At 33.5% G+C, this 19,730-nt stretch overlaps 1 protein-coding gene across 2 annotated transcripts; it reads left to right on the top strand.

The window, feature by feature from the left end:
* Positions 1-1,709: 1,709 nt before the first annotated feature.
* Positions 1,710-19,225, top strand: LOC126779085 (probable chitinase 2). Of its 2 annotated transcripts, none has more exons than XM_050502916.1 (9): positions 1,710-1,875; positions 8,194-8,358; positions 9,580-9,775; positions 11,939-12,035; positions 13,710-13,925; positions 14,593-14,787; positions 15,445-15,578; positions 16,218-16,393; positions 17,306-19,225. In XM_050502916.1, exons 1-9 carry the CDS (start codon positions 1,800-1,802, stop codon positions 17,590-17,592), a joined length of 1,542 nt encoding a protein of 513 aa, XP_050358873.1. In that variant the 5' UTR covers positions 1,710-1,799; the 3' UTR covers positions 17,593-19,225. The 2 variants fall into 2 exon arrangements, with proteins under 2 accessions (XP_050358873.1, XP_050358874.1); XM_050502917.1 differs by having other exon boundaries at positions 17,222-17,366.
* The last annotated feature ends 505 nt before the right edge of the window (positions 19,226-19,730 follow it).

Here is a 19,730-nt window from a genome sequence, read left to right as displayed (position 1 = left end):
TATAATGTAAGCAATATCTCCTTTTTCATTGCATGAGGTATATATGTAGTAATATATGTAGTATTAAGCTATAAGTGTTTTTTTTTCAATGTTGTATTGGTGCAATTACTCCTAGAATCTTAGTAAATAAATAAATAAAAGGATATTCATTTGAAATTTAATACAAGGGGCTAGGTATTACAAGTCGAATTGATAAAACTACACAAAACTTCATTTTTAATTTAAATAGCAGGAGCTAAAATTCGCGTGCATTGCACATGATATTAAATTTTACATATCTGCTCATTACTGTTGCTTCAAAATATGAAAACTTAACAGGTCAATGAATCACTGTTCGGTCAAATCTAGTTCGCATGAATGAGATAGATAATGAAATCGCTATAACAATTGGTTATAAAAATATATATATAAAACAGCCTACTAGGACTGCCTCGTTAATCTAGCGGCTACATGTAAGGCCGTAAATCCAAACGGGTTCAAATCCCAGGTCGGGTCAATAAAATGTTATAAAGATTTTCTGTCGAAAATTCTCAATAGTAGCCAGGAGTCTGGAAGTTGGAAGTGTAAGTCGGATTATGAGAGTTAGGGAATAGAGAGTGCACTTGTGTTTGCGCACACATTTGTGAACTATAATGTCCTGCGCAGTTGGCTAATCTCTCTTAAGATCAGCCGCCGTGACCGAAGTCGATCCGGAGGACTACTATTATTATTATCATTATTATTATTATATAAAACAGTGTCAGACGGATATTGCTAGTATAATATTATATAAACTAAATTATACTAATAAAATCGAGGTTAAAGTAAATTTTTATGATGTACTAGATACCCGACCCGATTTCGCAATTGAATAAGGGTCATACATACAGTACAGTAATAGCCTGTGAATATCCCACTGCGGGGTAAGGCCTCGTCTCCCTTTTTTTTTTGAGGTGAAGGTATAGAGCTTATTCCACCACGCTGCTCCAATGCGGGTTGGTGGAATGCACATGTGGCAGAATTTCAATGAAATTAGACACATGCAGGTTTCCTCACGATGTTTTCCTTCACCGTATATAACGAGATGAATTATAATCACAAAATAAGCACATGAAAATTCAAAAAAATCGGTTAAGATTCACGCGTTCTTCTCATCTTTTCATCATCAAGTTCATCTCGGCTGGCTATGTTTTACATACAAATCATTAATTAATTATATACTCATGAATCCCTCCGTCCATTGGTAAAAACCGTGTGAAATTCCATTCGGTAGTTTTTGAGTTTATCGCTGACAAACAGACAGACGCATCAGACAGACAATCAACCTTGAATTTTTACCATAAGATGATTATAATTCTTATATTTACAAATCGCGTATCTTTGAGGAACTTATAAAATCACTTTCAACACCGCTTATATCATGAAACCCAATCCTATAACCTTCCTTTATAAATATGCTCTACTGCTATATTAATAAAGTTGTAAATAGTGTAACCGTAATGCGTGGTTGGTTAACCGGTTAATGTAAAATAATTCAAGAAAATAACGACTTTAAAGTCTGCTACATTAAGTTCATTCTTGGTCGAATTTCGTATATTCAGTTAATATGTCAATCTACAAAATAAATACGACTTTAACACAATGACAGAAGGTTGATTTTACAAAGTCGAGAAATAGAATGTTAAGGTAAAATCGTGATGGTAATGTCAAACAGCACAGTCTGTAAGAATGTCGCGGCGCGACAACGTATTCTAAATTCAAATTTAAATATATTTTTAATTATAACGAGCCAGGTGTAACATTAAAATCGTTGTTATAAAATGGTGGGAAAAGTGAGTTTGATAATTTTAATCGTCGCCTTAATGGCGTCGGTTATGGATGGACAGACCTTGGGAGGTAAGTGAAAGGAGTTTTTGAACAAAAAGTTTTTATATGCGTGTAAAGTGGGATACCTTAGTCATATTAATGTTGAAATTACGCAATGGTTGTTAGGTAAAGATGGTATGTTTGTAGAGTTGCGGTTCCTTTTTCATGTTACGGAATATTTGTGTGTTAAAGGTTTTAAAATTTCCATTAATAAAGGTCCAATTCGCTTGCTTTTAAATTATATCATATAGTTCGCCTATGACCTTTAAAATTCTGTCATTATATTGTGGTGAGCCTTCACAGAAATTGTGATAAATGTTATTTAAACATTAACTTAACATTTAAAATAACGTTACATTAGTAAAAAAAAAAACAATATAAAAAATGCGAAAAATAAATAAATTTTTATTTAATAGTAATCAATATTCAAAAATTTATTGTAATTTTTTTTAATCTATCTATCTTTTTTATGGCCTTGACCTCCAGGCCTTTGGTCTTGAGATGTGACTCACATTGTTACTATCATAACTAGATCACAATCGTATTTACCAACCTTAAGTTTGGAAACTTCACTAGATTTTTTAACCTAACGAATAAAATATGGCAGTTATAGTCTACCATAATGTTAGATTAATAATGCTCTGTATAAATCTTTATGAAACCCCAGAATAACTTAAATATAATTAAGAGATTTTCGTTATTAGTTGTAACGTAAAGACAAATATTAAACGAACCTACTTCACATTTTATAATAACAGTAATACTATTAAATTATTCCTTAACAGAATACTCATTATAAAATTATGCGTCTGATATGTTTGAATCAATGATTCAGAAAGAAAACAATAAAAAAACGGAATGTACATGCATTTATACATTCATAAATATAACGAACAGCCTTATTATCTACATATATTAATGCGTGTTGCATTTCGAACATCTTATATTTTAAAATAACCTCCATTTAAGCAAACGGTTTCAACTGTCAAACTAATACTGTTGTAAATGTTTGCTTGACATTTGAGCAATGATTTCTCAATCGTGCATTGCATTAAGCTGATTTCGTACTAAAATTTGACAAATTCAATCAGCCTTATCTTAGTTTTGAATCTTTATGGATTTATCCAAAGCTGTAAATGTAGATTGTGTTTTTTTGATTCATTTATTGTTAACAATGAATGTGAAATGATATTGCGGCTTGCTAAAAGAGCTTATTTCAATTCTAGTTGTTCTTTTAGTACGTCATAAACGACTTCGTGGGCATATAAGGGTTAATAATGTATACAAACATAATATTTATAAAACAGAATTAAATATTTAGCTGAAATGTATGATATATAATAACGAATGAATTTATAATAACGAATGAAGTTAGTAGAGTGGGTACTCGAAATTCGTCACCTATTTTAACACTAAACATCTATTGCTTATAATGTTCTGTTCCGATTTGAAGGTAGAGTGAGTTAGTGTGATAAAAAAGAAATTTGACATTTAAGATGCCATTATTGGTGGTACATTGATGGTGAATACATCTTGCGGTGTCAGTGTGTAGGGGAGATTGTGAACACTTGTTTTATTAATAACAATAGGTAGGCATACTGATAGAAGGGCCACTTGGTAAAAGCCTCTATTGCCCAGATACTGACAATGTAAGGATTATTACCCTTTAAAACAATGAGCCACTAATCTTGGGAACGACGGTATTATGTAACTTATACCTGTAGTGTAATTGACTCATTCAGTGTAGTATATGAGGTCCTACCATCATGTTATATTGAATGGAGTGCATATTGCTTGTTGAGTGTGTCAAGCTGTTTGCTCATCTGTTTAAAAATAACACAACAATGATTCTACTAAACGTATACTAGTGTATATACATCATCACTAAGTTTTGTAGTGCAATTGCAGTTTGTTCATGGACATTGGTAGTGACATACCATTGGTAAGTTATATCATACATACCGTTTTAAACAAGAAAAGTCTACGATCCAGGTGGGCAGAGCAGTAAAATTTAACGTTACGAATAGCTAGTATTTTATACTTGGTGGCTTGGCTTGTGCAAGCCCGTCTGGGTAGGTACTGCTCACTCGTATATATTCTAACTCGAAACAGCAATACTTAGTATTGTTGTGTTCCGGTTTGAATGGTGAGTGAACAACTACAGACACAAGGGACATTACATCTTAGTTCCCAAAGTGGCGCATTAACGAAAATGAAGCAAGGAATGCTTAATATTTGTGACAGTGCCTGATAGGCGATGGTTAAAATTTATCACCAGATGGCCCATCTGCCCGTCCGCTTTACTATTATATAAAAAAATAAGGAAATTTTCATTTGTGACGTGGATTGCTAACATGGCTAGTAACAATATTTCAATTACACATTTATTCAACGTTGCGTGTTGTGAGCCGATATGGTAGCCTGTCATGTGTGAATGAACTAGGCACGATAGTTCAACGGTATACGGACCGTCCCGTGATGTGAAAGTTACAGATTCAATCAATACCTAGGTTTGTTATTTTATCGTAGACCTAAAACAGGTTTAACAAATAATTATGTACAGTAACAGCCTGTTAATGTCCCACTGCTAGGCTAAGGCCTCTTCTTCCTTTTTGAGGAGAAGGTTTAGAGGTCATTCCACCACGCTGCTCCAATGTGGGTTGGTAGAATACACATGTGTCATAATTTTAATGAAATTAGACACATGCAGGTTTCCTCACGATGTTTTCCTTCACCGTCAAACACGAGATGAATTATAATCACAAATTAAGCACATGAAAATTCAGTGGTGCTTGCCCGGGTTTGAACCTACGATCATCGGTTAAGATTCACGCGTTCTAACCACTAGGCCATCTCGGCTACACAATAATTAAAAAAATACAAATTCTCATATACATTTTTAGTTTAGAGTATGACGTGTAAAAATACTTTCAATAATTTTCATTCTTTCATTCATTCAAAATACAATCAATTATTCAATCGCAATTTTACACTTTAATTTAATTAATGTGTTATTTTAACAGATTATATTCTAATAACATATATAAATACCTCGAAAGTTTTGAAAACAATAAAAATATTTATATATAGAATAGGAAGAATATAATATATAGCATAGGAAGGCGGACGAGCATATGGGCCACCTGATGGTAAGTGGTCACCAACGCTTACATAGCTAATGCGCCACCAACCTTGGGACCTAAGATTTTATGTCCCTTGTGCCTGTAATTACACTGGCTCACTCACCTTTCAAACCGGAACACAACAATACCAAGTATTGCTGTTTTGCGGTAGAATATCTGATGAGTGGGTGGTACCCACGCAGACGAGCTTGCATAAAGCCCTACCACCAGTAAAAAAGTAAATAAAATATTGTCGACTTTAAAATTAAAAGAATGAATGAACAATGAAATAAAACAGGATCAATGATATCAAAACGAACTCTCGAATTTCACAATACAGTTTACAGAAGTTGGAACACAATGGAACTTTTATTTCATTGTTTATTATTAGTAATATTATTCATCAGATAATTTAGACGTTGCAAGCAGTTTTTTTTTAAATTGGAACATTGTTAGAGATTTCGCTTGTGAGCCGATATGGTAGCCGATGTAATATCATAGACAAAAGTTAAAAAATATTTTTCATAAAATACCAAAATTAATTACTTACAGATTAAAAAAACATGCAATCAAGTCAATGGCTTATAGACTGCCCTGAGGCATTGTATATTAATATCTTTACTTATATCAAAAAAATACGCATTTTTTTGTAATGGTGCTTATATTTCTATATGTATCCCTTTTCATTGTTTTATTCATTTTCATATCCTTAACCTAAAGGTTGTGTGAAAGGGACAGATATAAGATTTCTACTTTATTCATAAGTACTCGTTTTCCTGTTTGTCACTATATATTGTGTGGTAGTATAGCAAAGGCATATCAAATCAATCAATCAATCAACAGCCAATCGTTGTCCACTGCTTAACATAGGCCTCTCCCAAGGTGCGCCAAAGCTCCCTGTCCTCCAAAGGCATATATTATAAATAATTTTATTTTGTTATTAAGCGAAAGAATACTTTTATTTTATTTATTTTACGATATGAATTTGAAATATTTTATTCATATTTATAATCATACGATTTAAATCGTCTTTGCATGTTGCAACTGTCTTAAAAGGCATTATATGCGTATTCAGATTCTAAACTTAACTTCAACTTCCTACTTCGAACAACCACTCTTTAGAACCAGCTTTCGGCGGCGACTTTTCCGATCCGATATAACATAGAAACCTTCGAGAAAAGAGCCCTAAAGGCCGGCAAAGCACCTTCCAGTATTGCATTGCAGGTGTCCATGTGCGGTGGTAATCACTTTCCATCAACCCCTTGCCCACTAGCGCCCCCACTATTACATAAAATAATAATAATACATATAATTCTGTGTGTGTGATTCTAATAAAAAAAGTGTAATTATTTAACATATGAGCCTACACGGCATTGTCTGAATCATTGTGTTGTTAGTACTAACTGTAGTTATAATTTTACGGTCGGGGAAATTTTCTACGCGGGTGCGTTTTTAAAATTGTTTTATACTACGTAAGGCGGCCTAATTATGGGTCTTTTTCAACTTTCTCGAAGTTTCCAATGAAGGTTGATTGCTCAGGATTAATTTCGCCAAATATTAAGTCACGTATAAGTTCTGACGTGTATATTTTAGGTTAAATAAATAATCGAAAACATTTTCGCTTATTGCTTTTTGATTCATTTTTTAGTGACATAAAAAGACAGTTAAATTTTCGAAATGTTGCAAGAATGTGTATAGTCTGTGTTTTTGCTGCCTCAAACTTTAAATTACTTTTCCAAAAGACATTTATAGATATTCTTAAAAAGCAAAACCTTATCGAAATTCAAGATTTGAGCCAAATCGTTAGAACCATTTTCGAGATAAACGAAATAAATTTTTGTACAAAAATTGTTCATAAACAGGATAAACCAATTTATAAAATCTCTACGGGTATATAAATATTATCAATGACGGAGTAACATATTAAGTAAAATAAATCACGTCGCGACCTCGTTCGCAAAAGTATAAGATTTTAATAATAATACTTGGAAACGTTACAATCCAATTGGGTCTAGATTTGTGATTTGACTTTTTTGGCAGTAGCTTAAAACATAATTATTGTATTGTAAGTGATTTAATTCCCTGAATTTATTTATAATAATTTGAGAACAGCTTGGCTTATCATTTCTTTGTATAGCTATGATTCATCGTCTTAGCAAGACAAATGTACTAGCTTCGCACGCGTGTGTTGATAATAATAATATTTGACGGGCCGGTTGGCGTAGTTGGTAGATACTACTTTTCATGTCGAGGTTATGGGTTCGATTTCCACCCAGGACAGACATTTCTGTGCATGAACATGTCTGTATGGCCTGAGTCGGGCTGTACTTATTTAAACAAAAGAAAAGTAGTATATGTAGTATATCAGTTGTCTGGTTTCCATAGTACAAGCTCTATATAGTTTGGGATCAGATGGCCGTGTGTGAATAATGTCCCAGGATATTATTATTAATAATAATTTATTTGCATCAAATGTAGTTTTATAGATGTTATGTTTTCTTAACAGATGTACATTTCGCCCCTTATAGACAATATTTTGTACACAAGTAATTATATTGAATACAGATCACACCAACAGAACATTAAATTATTCTATAAATATATATAATATAAAAGATATAACAAATTGATTAAAAAGAATATTAATTTATTAAATTCAGGCAGGGTTGGGTAGCTAAAGCATGTTAATTATATATATTCCAAATTTCATTCAAATCCATCCATCCGTTTTTGTCCAAGCATATAAATTTTCACACTTATAATATTAGTACATGTATAATGCACAAATGTGTGCGCAAAACATGTCTCTCTTATATTTAGATTTCTCCATTACCAGCTAGATTCTTATTTCCTTTAAATGACTATATTTACCCTAGAGTTTAGACGAATTATGATATCGTTATTTACAGTACCATCGTTTTCTGTTAATGTCCCACTGCTGGGCTAAGGCCTCCTCTTTCTTTTGAGGAGAAGCTTATTCCACCACGTTGCGCCAATGCGGGTTGGTAGAATACACATGTGGTATAAGTTCAATGAAATTAGACTCATAAAGGTTTACTCACGATGTTTTCCTTCACCGTCAAGCACGAGATCTATTATAAACACAAATTAAGCATATTCAGTGGTACTACCCGGGCTTGAACCCACAATCATCGGTTATGATTCACGCGTTCTAACCACTAGGCCATCTCGGCTATTTACTTATATTTAAATAATGGATTTCCAGGTCCCATGCATGGGAAGGTGGTCGTGTGTTACGTGGCAACATGGGCGGTGTACCGACCAGGTGAAGGGAAGTATGGCCTAGCAGACTTGGAACCATCGCTTTGCACGCATCTCATTTACTCCTTTGCTGGGCTGGACGAATCTACGAACAGCATCAAGAGTCTTGGTATGTAGTGAATTTATTATAAATTAGAGGTTTTTATAGTGATGTTTTGAATTTGTTTGTTTACTTTGTCGAGCGTACCTCGATAATATACGCGAAAAAGGGTATTTTTTCATAACAAAACGGCTCACATTATTAAGCCGTTGCTATTTGTATCTAGGACTTCCCATATGGCTTCCCCATAAGTTTGCATATTCTAATTACTTGGGTTAAATTATAGGTCAAACAAATAAAAATAAATATTGGATTTTCCTGTCAAAGAATTTTTGGTAGAAGTCTGGAGATTTGGAAATTGGCATTGTTTACACTCTTGTGAAAGCACGCAAAGACGGTGCAGTTAATTATCTTAAGTTATCTTGAAATCGTCGTATCGTTATTACGAGTGTGGGAATAGAGAGTGCATCTGTGTTGCGTATATATTTGTGCACTATAATATTGCAGTCGGCTTGCCACCATCACGGTAATCAGTCAGAAAGACATAATAATTCCTATATAAGTTATACAAACCTTAAATTTAGCAAATGAAATATAATACGTGCGCGATCAGAATTAGATCCGACTTTTTGGAAATGAAATACGCGCGCTCCGCCTGGTATCGTCGGCAAATTCGTGACGACAACTTGCGAGACAATGTCTCTTGTTTGTTTCTGTGTATTTTTATTCGTGACTTACTGCTGCGTTTTTTTTAGAGATTTTTCATAGGCTTGTCTTTTCGACTAACAAATATTAATATAAACGAGTTTGTTTATACCCGTTTTTTTACTGCTTATCAACTGTACGTCTTTCCCTTTGAGTAAATCTTGTTGGTAGGGCCTTATGCAAGCCCGCCTGTGAAGGTACCACCGAATAAGTGATATTCTACCGCTCTGCGTTCATATTTAATATTATTGTGTTCCGGTTTTAAAGGCGAGTGAGCTAATACACGCACAAGGGGCACAACATCATAGTTCCCAAGGTTGGTGGTACATTGGCGAAATGGTTAACATTTCTTACATCGCTCTTGTCTTTTGGCGGTAGTGACTATTAACCATCAGGTGGCCAATTTGCCAGTCTGTACATAATTCATAAAAAACCTAAAATGTCAATTATTATATATTTAGGACATATAAAAATTTTGGTGATTGTTAGTTGTTAGTTGTTAGTTAGTTGTAGTTAAGTTGTTAGTTATGACATTCGTACCTCCAAACTTGGCTTTACTAATCATCTTTATTCCTATTCTTTCAGATCCCTGGCAAGATCTGGAAAAGGACTATGGGAAGGCAGGTTACAAAAACCTTGTAAGTCTAAAAGCAAGATATCCGCATCTAAAAGTAACCGTCGCTATCGGCGGCTGGAACGAAGGCTCATCCAAATATTCCGTCATGGCATCCAAGCCTGAAACTCGAGCGAAGTTTGTGCAGAGCGTATTGTTCTTTTTGAAGTAAGTATTTTTAAAATCAATATAATTTTTTTTTTTTTTTATAGAATAGGAAGGTGGACGAGCCTGATGATAAGTGGTCACCAAACGCCCTTAGACATTGGCATTGTAAGAAATGTCAACCATCGCTTATAGCCAATGCGCCACCAACCTTGGGAACTAAGATTTTATGTCCCTTGTGCCTGTAATTACACTGGCTCATTCACCCTTCAAACCGGAACACAACAATATCAAGTATTGCTGTTTTGCGGTAGAATATCTGATGAGTGGGTGGTATCTACCCAGACGAGCTTGCACAAAGCCCTACCACCAGTAAAATACAGTAAATACAGGGTTTAGAAGACTCTTAGGCAGTGATCAGATAATTATAATATCGTAGTATAGCTTGCGAAATATCAATACTCTTTAATAAAACCGAAATCGAAAGTTACCACCATCATCTAATACAAACATAGTTTAATAGGTTCGTTGATTTATTAGGTTACCTGTTCTAGAGTGTACCTGCATATATACATATATATATATATATATATATATATATATATATATATATATATATATATATATATATGGATACATATGGGTTCAATTTCCAGGTCGGGCCAGTAAAAAGATATTGTGTTTTCTGTCAGAAAATTCTCAGTAGCAGCCCGGAGTCTGGAGGTTGAAAGTGTGTACACGCCCGTGCCTCGGAAAACACGTAAAGCCGTTGGTCTTGCGCCTGAACACTTTCCGGTCGTATCGGATTGCCGTCCCATCGGATTATGAAAGTTAGGGAATAGAGAGTGCACCTGTGTTTGCGCACACACTTGTGCACTACAATATCTCCTGCGTAGTTGACTAATCTCTCTTGAGATTGGCCGAAACAGTTATTCATTAAGAATGGCCGTAGCTGAAGACACAGAGCACATTGATTAATTTTAAGCTCAAATTAATTATCTGTCTTTCTATGATTTGAAGAAGTAAACTAATGATTAGGTGACCTTATAAAAAATAATATACAATCCCAATTTTAGGCAGCAATCTCACGTCTATGTCTAAGTTATTTATATTCAGAGCTCAGATATTATGTAACATTTTGTTATAAGTTTGCTTAAAGGACATTGGAGGTCACTTGAGTCGGACTATTACTGGTTGGACCGGTTATGTATGAATAGAACAAACAGATTGGTATAGCATCGTTAGCCTAATTAAAATTCATAAATGGAATATCAATTATAATTAAATCGAATCATGATTGTAATATCGCTTCTTCAAATAAGATCTGTATTTTTTTTATTATTGTCATTTTATCTTTGTTCTACATTAGAAAATATACAGCCTTTGTTATTATGGGGTAATCTGAATACCTACACCTAAATATTAATCTTCAAGAAAATGTTAGAAATTTACTGCCATACCTATAGGCTTTGTGTTGCGGTTGATTAGTTAAACAATGCTGTGTCCTCTTCTTTCGAATGTTAAACTAATGATGACAGAGGGAGAGTAATCGCGTTTAACTAAACAGCCGCTAAGCAACGTTTATAAGTACGGTCGTTAGTAGTTTAAAAAAGATGTTTTGTCATAGGTTGCTTTTACTGGATTAATACATATTTAGAATTACAACAATTTCTATACTTTACTAATCGTTATTGTACCACAGTAACCTATTGTTTTTGAGTTACGAGCAACGAGTCGTTGAAGTCTTTTCTATTAATTTTTGCTTCACATACAATATATATGCTCGACTTGAAGTCAAAACTTCGAAACTTTTGTTAAAAGGATGCTATTTCGCCTCGTTGACAATTCTACAATCATTAAAAAAAATATTCCTGAACGTTATACCATATGTAATTAAATTGTAAGTGTTCAATTTTATTAACCACTTCGTTTTAACGATATTAATGAAATACGGCTCAACAAATTTAGATTAGAAATAGAATCAGAATATTATTTATTGCATAAGCTGTGTATATACATTTTAAAGATCTTATTAACAACTAACAGTCTACCATATAAAGCAATATATTATAATTATTATATTATAAATTCAAAACGAATATATAGTAGATACACGCCAGAAAAGAAAAAAATAAAAGTGATCTAAAGAAAAAGAAAAAACCATTTTGTTTGTTATTTTTTTATGTACATATTTTTAATAATGTCATTTATAAATATTGTTTTCAGTACTTACAAGTTCGATGGTTTGGATCTGGATTGGGAGTACCCAACGAAGAGAGGTGGAAACCCAGAAGACAAGGTCAACTACGTAGCTATGGTGAAGGTAAGATTTGCGACCTGAAAATAACTCCAGAAATTGTTAGAAGATTGTCAGTAAAGTATACTAGCGACTGTCTTATAATCATTACACGTCTATCATAGTTAGGTAATCAATACCGGATTGATGAATACCGATTTGTGGCTGTATACACTAACAACCAGTGAATGCCCATTGCTGGGCTAAGACTTCCTCTCCTTTTTTTAAGGAGAAGGTTTGGATCTTATTCCACTACGCTGCTCCAATGCAGGTTGGTGGAATACAAATGTCATAGAATGAAATTATACACATACAGGTTTCATCACGATATCCTCCTTCACCGTCAAGCACGAGATGACTTATAAACACAAATTTAAGAATTTAGAAATGAACAGAATAGTTCTCATTCAAAAAAAGTATTCGTGCAATATGTAACAAAGATCCAATGCAATCATGTAAACCTTTATTTAAAAATCTCAAATTATTAACGTTGCCATGCATCTACATATGCGAAGCAGCATGTTTCGTAAAGAAATTCAAAAACAATTACTTTGAGACTAATCGGAATATTGTATCATTTAATACGCGATATACAAATAAATTGTATATGCCACCCTGTAAAACAGCTCTCTGCTCAAAGAGTTGTGACCTTAAGGTAGTGAAAATTTATAATAAGTTGCCTTCCGACATTAAGGATCTGCCTTATTTAAGATTTAAGAAAAAATACATGACTGGTTTGTTGAAAAATGTTTTTACGCTGTAAAAGAATTCCTGCAATTAATATTTGACATTCATTTATCAATTTTATAAGTATTATTTCATTTAAATATTAATTGATTTCATTTAAATATGAATTATGATGTAATATAATGCCTTGTAAATAAAATAAAAATAAATAAGTTAAAATAATTTTATGTCATAAATTAAGTATGTATATTATGTTTATATACACCCAGCAGCCAGCGTTAGAGCATTGGACGAGCCGGTTGGCCTGGTTGGTAGATACTTACCTTTTCACGCCGAAGGTTGTGGGTTCGATTCCCACCCAGGACAGACATTTGTGTGCATGAACATGTCTGTTTGTCCTGAATCTGGGTGTTATTATCTATATAAGTATGTATTTACAAAAGAAAAGTATTATGTATGTAGTATATCAGTTGTCTGGTTTCCATAGCAAAAGCTTTGTACAAGCTTAATTTGGGATCAGATGGCCGTGTGTGAAAAATGTCTCAGGATATATTATTGGGTTTCATCATGATTGATTGAGTAGCTGAGACCTGAAAGCGTAACAAAGAAATAAATTAACAAACTCACATTCGCGTTTATAATATTAGTTAGGATTCATGTTTTTTTTTTTATTTATTTTTTAGTGTAGGTTGGCGGACGAGCATATGAGCCACCCGATGTTAAGTGGTCACGAACACCCGTACATACCGGCATTGTAAGAAATGTTTACCATCGCCTACATCGCAAATGCGTCACCAATCTTGGCAACTAAGATGTTATGTCCCTTGTGCCTGTAATTACACTGGCTCGCTCACCCTTCAAACCGTAACAGAACAATACCAAGTATTGCCGTTTTGCGGTAGAATATCTGATGAGTGGAAGGTACCCAGACGATCTTGCACAAAGCCCTACCACCAGTAAAATAATTACCATACTAAAACTGTATAATATGATAGTTATAATTTTAAATTCCAGGAATTAAAAGACGCTTTCGAACCTTATGGCTACATCCTGACAGCTGCGTTGGGAGCTGGTAAAGATACTATGGAGAGTGCTTACGACCTTGCTAAGCTGAGTCGCTATCTAGATTTCATCCATATGATGTGTTATGATTACCATGGAACGTGGGACAACTTGGTTGGAGCAAATGCCCCTCTAGATGGGATTGGAGACGAAGATTTCTTAAGTGTGGTATGTATTCACTTTGACACTATACTCAAAGGAGACTATCCAAACTTCACTTGACCTTCCAAAAAACCGTCAGTTACCGTCTGAATATAAAAAATAAGAATAATATTGATATAAAAGTTCAAAAGACGGGCCGGTTGGCCTGGTTGGTAGATACTTGCCTTTCACGCTGAAGGTTGTGGGTTCGATTCCCACCCAGGACAGACATTTGTGTGCATGAACATGTCTGTTGTCCTGAGTCTGGGTGTTATTATCTATATAAGTATGTATTTACAAAAGAAAAGTAGTATATGTAGTATATTATTATTATAAATGAATGTAGGTAGATAATATATTTTAGTATTTGGATAATGAATTTTTAAGTTGCGTTTGTGTGAATAAAAATGTTATGTTTTTTGTCGTTAAATTTACTGTCAAAAACGGAGTATATGAGTAAACATAAAATTGCGATTATGTTTGGTATTATAAATAGATCTCATTTGGGTGCATTGAGAGTAAAAATATTTTATTGTAATATTTTAAGTGCGAAGTTCAGTTGTATTTCAATACGTAATTACGTAATTTGTGATGCAAAAAATTTTCAATTCTATTAAATTTATTTTTAAATATTTTATTGATATTATGTATACTCTGATTTCATTATTATTGGAATAACTTTTGTTTATAACAGAAATACACCATCGAATATATGCTGTCCCATGGCGTAAGTCCCTACAAGATGGTTCTTGGCTTACCAATGTATGGTCGAACCTTCATCTTGAGCAATCCGAATGTCAAACACATTGAATTCGGCGTGACACCAACAAAATCTGTCACATTCGCTGGACCTTGGACCAGGGAAGCTGGATTCATTGGATACAACGAGGTAAGATATTTATATTATGTTTAGCTATTTTCGTTCAACTTTACCGACGCATGTGACCCCTCATACATACATATATTTTTTGACATACGACGTGTATACAATATATCATGGTGAAAGGTTGAGCAGTTAGGTCTTAAAAGTTAAATAATACTAGTTTTCGCCCGCGGCTCACCTGTATGTGTTCACGTATTAAAATCCAGCCTGGCACCAAATACTTTTTCACTTTCTTGATTTGTGTACATTATTTATTGGTCGGCGATTACCACATTGTAATAATATGTAAAGTTGCTCGCTTAGGATGAAAATATATGTGTTTTTAGCTTCCGTAAGCGAATACGCTTTTTACCAGCTGTGGCTTATTTATGGGCTGTTGGAGATGATGTTTTTTTATACATAGACAAATAGTTGTACAAATTGAAACTCAAATTTGAAATTCAAAATATATCTTACTCTTCTGTGACGGACGATGACGTGTTTTTTGTTTTTTAAATATATTCCGGCACAAGGAATGGTAAAGGAAAATGATATATTCGGTCGAAAATTGTTAAGAATACGTAATGATTTTTTTAAAAGAGAGAGAGAGAGAGAGAGAGAGTACGACAAGTACAGAAAATTATATTTAAAAACAATATTATTAAAAACTGATCGCATTATTAGGTCTGTGCAGAAATTACTAATAAGTCATCCAAATGGACTCAACATTGGGAAGATCGAACAGCAACACCGTATCTTCGAGACGGCGAAAGAGTTATTGTGTATGATAACCCAAGATCTATTGCTATTAAAATAAAGTAAGTTCTACGTTAGTCTTATTATTATAAATCTTTGTTTATTCACCTATATACTATTTACGTATTAGTTGTCACTGGGTTAGCTGACATAGACCTTGCTCACACGCGCCCTTGAGGCCGACTGTCGATAATCTTATGAAAGATATCAAGATTTACTTGTGGTAGGGCTTTGTGCAAGCTCTTCTGGGTAGGTACCACCCACTTATCAGATATTCTACCGCAAAACAGCAGTACTTGATATTGTTGTGTTCCGGTTTGAAGGGTGAGTGAGCCATTGTAATTACAAGCACAAGGGACATAAAATCTTAATTCCCAAGGTGGCAATCGATGGTTGTCATTTCTTAGAATGCCAATATCTAAGGGCGTTGGTGACCACTTACCATCAGGTGGCCCATATGCTCGTCTACCTTCCTATTCTATAAAAAAAGAAGATGAGATCATAGACATTTTTTAGTACTTTTTATAGTTTTAACATATAACATACTATAATAATGGAAGTACTTTTTCTTACAGACAGAACTCTGTTTCGGTGAAAACAAAAGACGGCATTGTTTAATAGAGCGTTCAATTAGAGACTCGATAGTTAGCAACCGTCCCCTTGGAATAATTATCCTCTTATATTTATCAATTTGTTTACAGAATGGCGATTGACTATGGTCTTGGAGGGCTCATGGTGTGGAGTATAGATACTGATGATTTTAAAGGTGCCTGCGAACCGGAACCTGGAGCGTATCAGGACTTTGTGGAGCGATACAACAACATGGTGGATGATCCTCTCTTGCAAGAGGCTTTAAAGAATCTTAATTTACCAGATGGTGAGTTTATATATATATGTATGTCGTGGATTCAAATGGATTGCCATGTAAATGGCCGCCATTGTCGTCCAATATGTTGATTTTATTAAATCAGTGCGCACGTCCTGCGCTGGCGCTGTCCTGAGAGCAAGAGACCAAAGGGGTCGCTTGACAAAATGATCACACGCGCTACTGACTGATACAACATTATATTTTATATTTCCATCAGTCGGCTGCATAATAAAATACCCGTCTTATATTTTCACACTTGACGTCTGACAACCGACTAACTTATATGACATACATCACGTTGTGTGGTGTTGCTATTCTAATAAGTGACGTCATATGCCCGCTTCAAGTTATTATCTCTGACATATATATATATATATATATATATATATATATATATATATATATATATATATATATATATATAGCATTTTCAACTATTTCAATACGCTCTGCCAGCCGTCCCATTTTCTACTAAGAAATATATAATTGGCAAAATCACGTATCATTTTATAAGAAAATTTTGTTCAAGACTGTCTCGCTCATTAATCACATTGTGGAGCCGAGAGTAGCTAGACAGAAGCTTAGTAAATTAAACAAGAGATTTTGGGTTCAAATCTGGCCATGCACCACTGAGGTTTTGTGCTTAAGAATAATTATTTTTTTGCTCGGTGAAGGAAAACTCTGCATCTGCTGCAAGATTCTCCCACAAGTGTCAATCCACTAATCTGTTTGGAGCAGCGTGGTGGAATAATCTTTAAAATTTTTCTTCAAGAGTACTTCAATCACATTAGAATATTTAGCGATATAGTTATATATATTGTAACTTTTCCTAATTAGGAAAATCTACGAAGTGATGAAAGAGGATTATTTCTTTTGGATCTTTTATAGGATTTTAAAGTTTAAATTACTTCCAAATTCCAGCAAACCGGATAGAGAATTTAAGCAGACGTACTTCATACGTTATGTCAAACAACAAACTCCATCTCCGACTGCCAGAACCTGAATTCTCCAACTACCCATTAATGCGAACCATAAACGATGCAACAACAATTGCGTTAGAAGAGAAAAGAATATTGGACGAAATGAAGGCGATAACGAGAAAGAATGAGATAGGTAATAATGAAGATGAAAAAGGTTCAGCGAAGGTAGTAGCCGGTAGTGTCGTGTGTGTTCTGATCTGTGTTATGTTTGCTTTCAAGCTATATTGACTTGATATTCTGTGATTCGTTTAGTTCTTAATTTTAAGACTTCCATAACATCCAGTTATTGTATTGAAGGACCAGCGGGCTTAGACAAATATTAATAATATAAATCATAATATCTCTATTGAAGTATTTTTGTCCATACAAAGATCACACAACAATGGATACACGCATAGCCTATCCCAATCAAGAGGAGTATAGTGAAATAAGCGTTTGACATTGAATTGACTTGATATATTTGGTCGGGGTTTCGAATAATCTATGGTATTCAGTATAGATTCATTTTTTTTACTTTATAGGTAGGCGGACGAGCATATGGGCCACCTGATGGTAAGTGATCACCAACGCCCATAGACATTGGCATTGTAAGAAATCTTAACCATCGCTAAACCCCATCAACCTTGGAAACTAAGTTATGTCCCTTGTGCCTGTAATCACACTGGCTCACTTCCCTTATCAAACCAGGACATAACAATACTAAGTACTGCTATTTTGCTGTAGAATATCTGATGAATGGAATAATTGGCATTTTGAATCTCAGCGAAGTTGTTATCGAATCTCTGGGAGTAACAGTGGATATAAGTACTTTTGTGACTGAGTATCGAGTTATAAATAAATCATGATTTGTTTGTAGTGTTATTAGCAGAGCTATTAGCAAAACGCGTGGAATATGTTAATCTAAGATTTGTTTATCTGTACTCCTTCTTCGATTGAGATAATGTCTACTTTTAATTGACGTGTAGTGTACTTTTATAAATAAGGTTAATTTTATATACATAATCAATTCAATAAATTAATACAAAAAGTGTATTACTAATAAGAGTTGTTTAGGGAGGTAATTAACAATGCTGCCTTCTTCTTTCGAATGTCAAATCAATGATGACAGAAAGAGAGAAATGATTTAACTAAGTACCCAACGTTTATATAAGTAAGACCGATACTGTTTATATGTAAAGATTTTTTTAATGAAGTACGATAGCTTAGCTTATATTTCCATTTAATTAAAATATTCGATTACATTCTATTAATGGTTTTGTATGTAAGAACTTGAATTAAACTATTTTTAAGACTATTATTAAATATGTTATTTGAACTTGAAACTCCGAGTTTGAAACTTGAATGACAAACTTTTTACATTAATATTCGTTCGTTGCGAGAATACGTTCCTGACAATTCCTTGATCAAATGAATAATGTAACTTTGATCGCCACATAAATTTTTTTTCAATTTCACGATAAAAATATAACTCTATTTCATTTGGCATACTCATGAATAATATGAGTAAAAACTAAATACGAAAAATGTTGTAATTTTGAATTAAATTTAATTATTAACAAATAAATAAGACAATCATTTTTTGAAGGCCGTACAATGTTATGTCAACGGTTTATTTATTTTGTGTCACGAGTCAAGAACTGACAGACGTCATACATTCGGGCTTTAGTAATTTGATGAGCGATTGGTGATGTTGATGGGAGATAGCAAATAACTCCCAAAGTATAATAACATTGTTGTTAAAAAGAGGACATATACATGAAACACAACCTTAAAATTGCGTATCTGTTTTTTAATGTATTTAACGTTTCTAGAAATGGATAGAACGACATTGTGTTTAAAATTAATGTAGTTAAGGCTTATTGTTAAAAAGAGTCACAAATATAACCTTGATCATAGAGCAACTGAACACTTGTGTTATACTGTAATAGACGTTTCTAGAAAGAGATGTAACGTCATTCTGCTTAAAATCTTTGTAAATAGATAGTTTTGTAGGAATTTTGGTGGTACGGCTTTGTTAAATATTTTAAATAATAATTCAAACATTTTAATGTATAGAAACTTGAAATATTTAAGGTGTCATTGTATTTGTAATAATATAGATAAACTTTTAATTAGAGCTAGAGAATAGCTTAAACGATCATATTTGATACTTGACAATTTCATAAAAAAACCATATAGACTAAGCTACAAAAGGAAATACTCATTTTTTACAAAATAATATTGATGACTGATAAATTGTTCGAATTATAAAGATTTTTTTGAATACTCTCTTTGTGATAATTTTCAATAAAAAATATCTTACAATAATTTTGTTTTCATTAATAATTGAATAATATTATTATAATTAAGATAACCTATCCTTACCT

Source organism: Nymphalis io, chromosome 28 (genome assembly GCF_905147045.1).
Source record: "Nymphalis io chromosome 28, ilAglIoxx1.1, whole genome shotgun sequence".
In the NCBI taxonomy this organism is placed as follows: Eukaryota; Metazoa; Arthropoda; class Insecta; order Lepidoptera; family Nymphalidae; genus Nymphalis; species Nymphalis io.
This window is presented reverse-complemented; position numbering and strand designations above follow the sequence as displayed.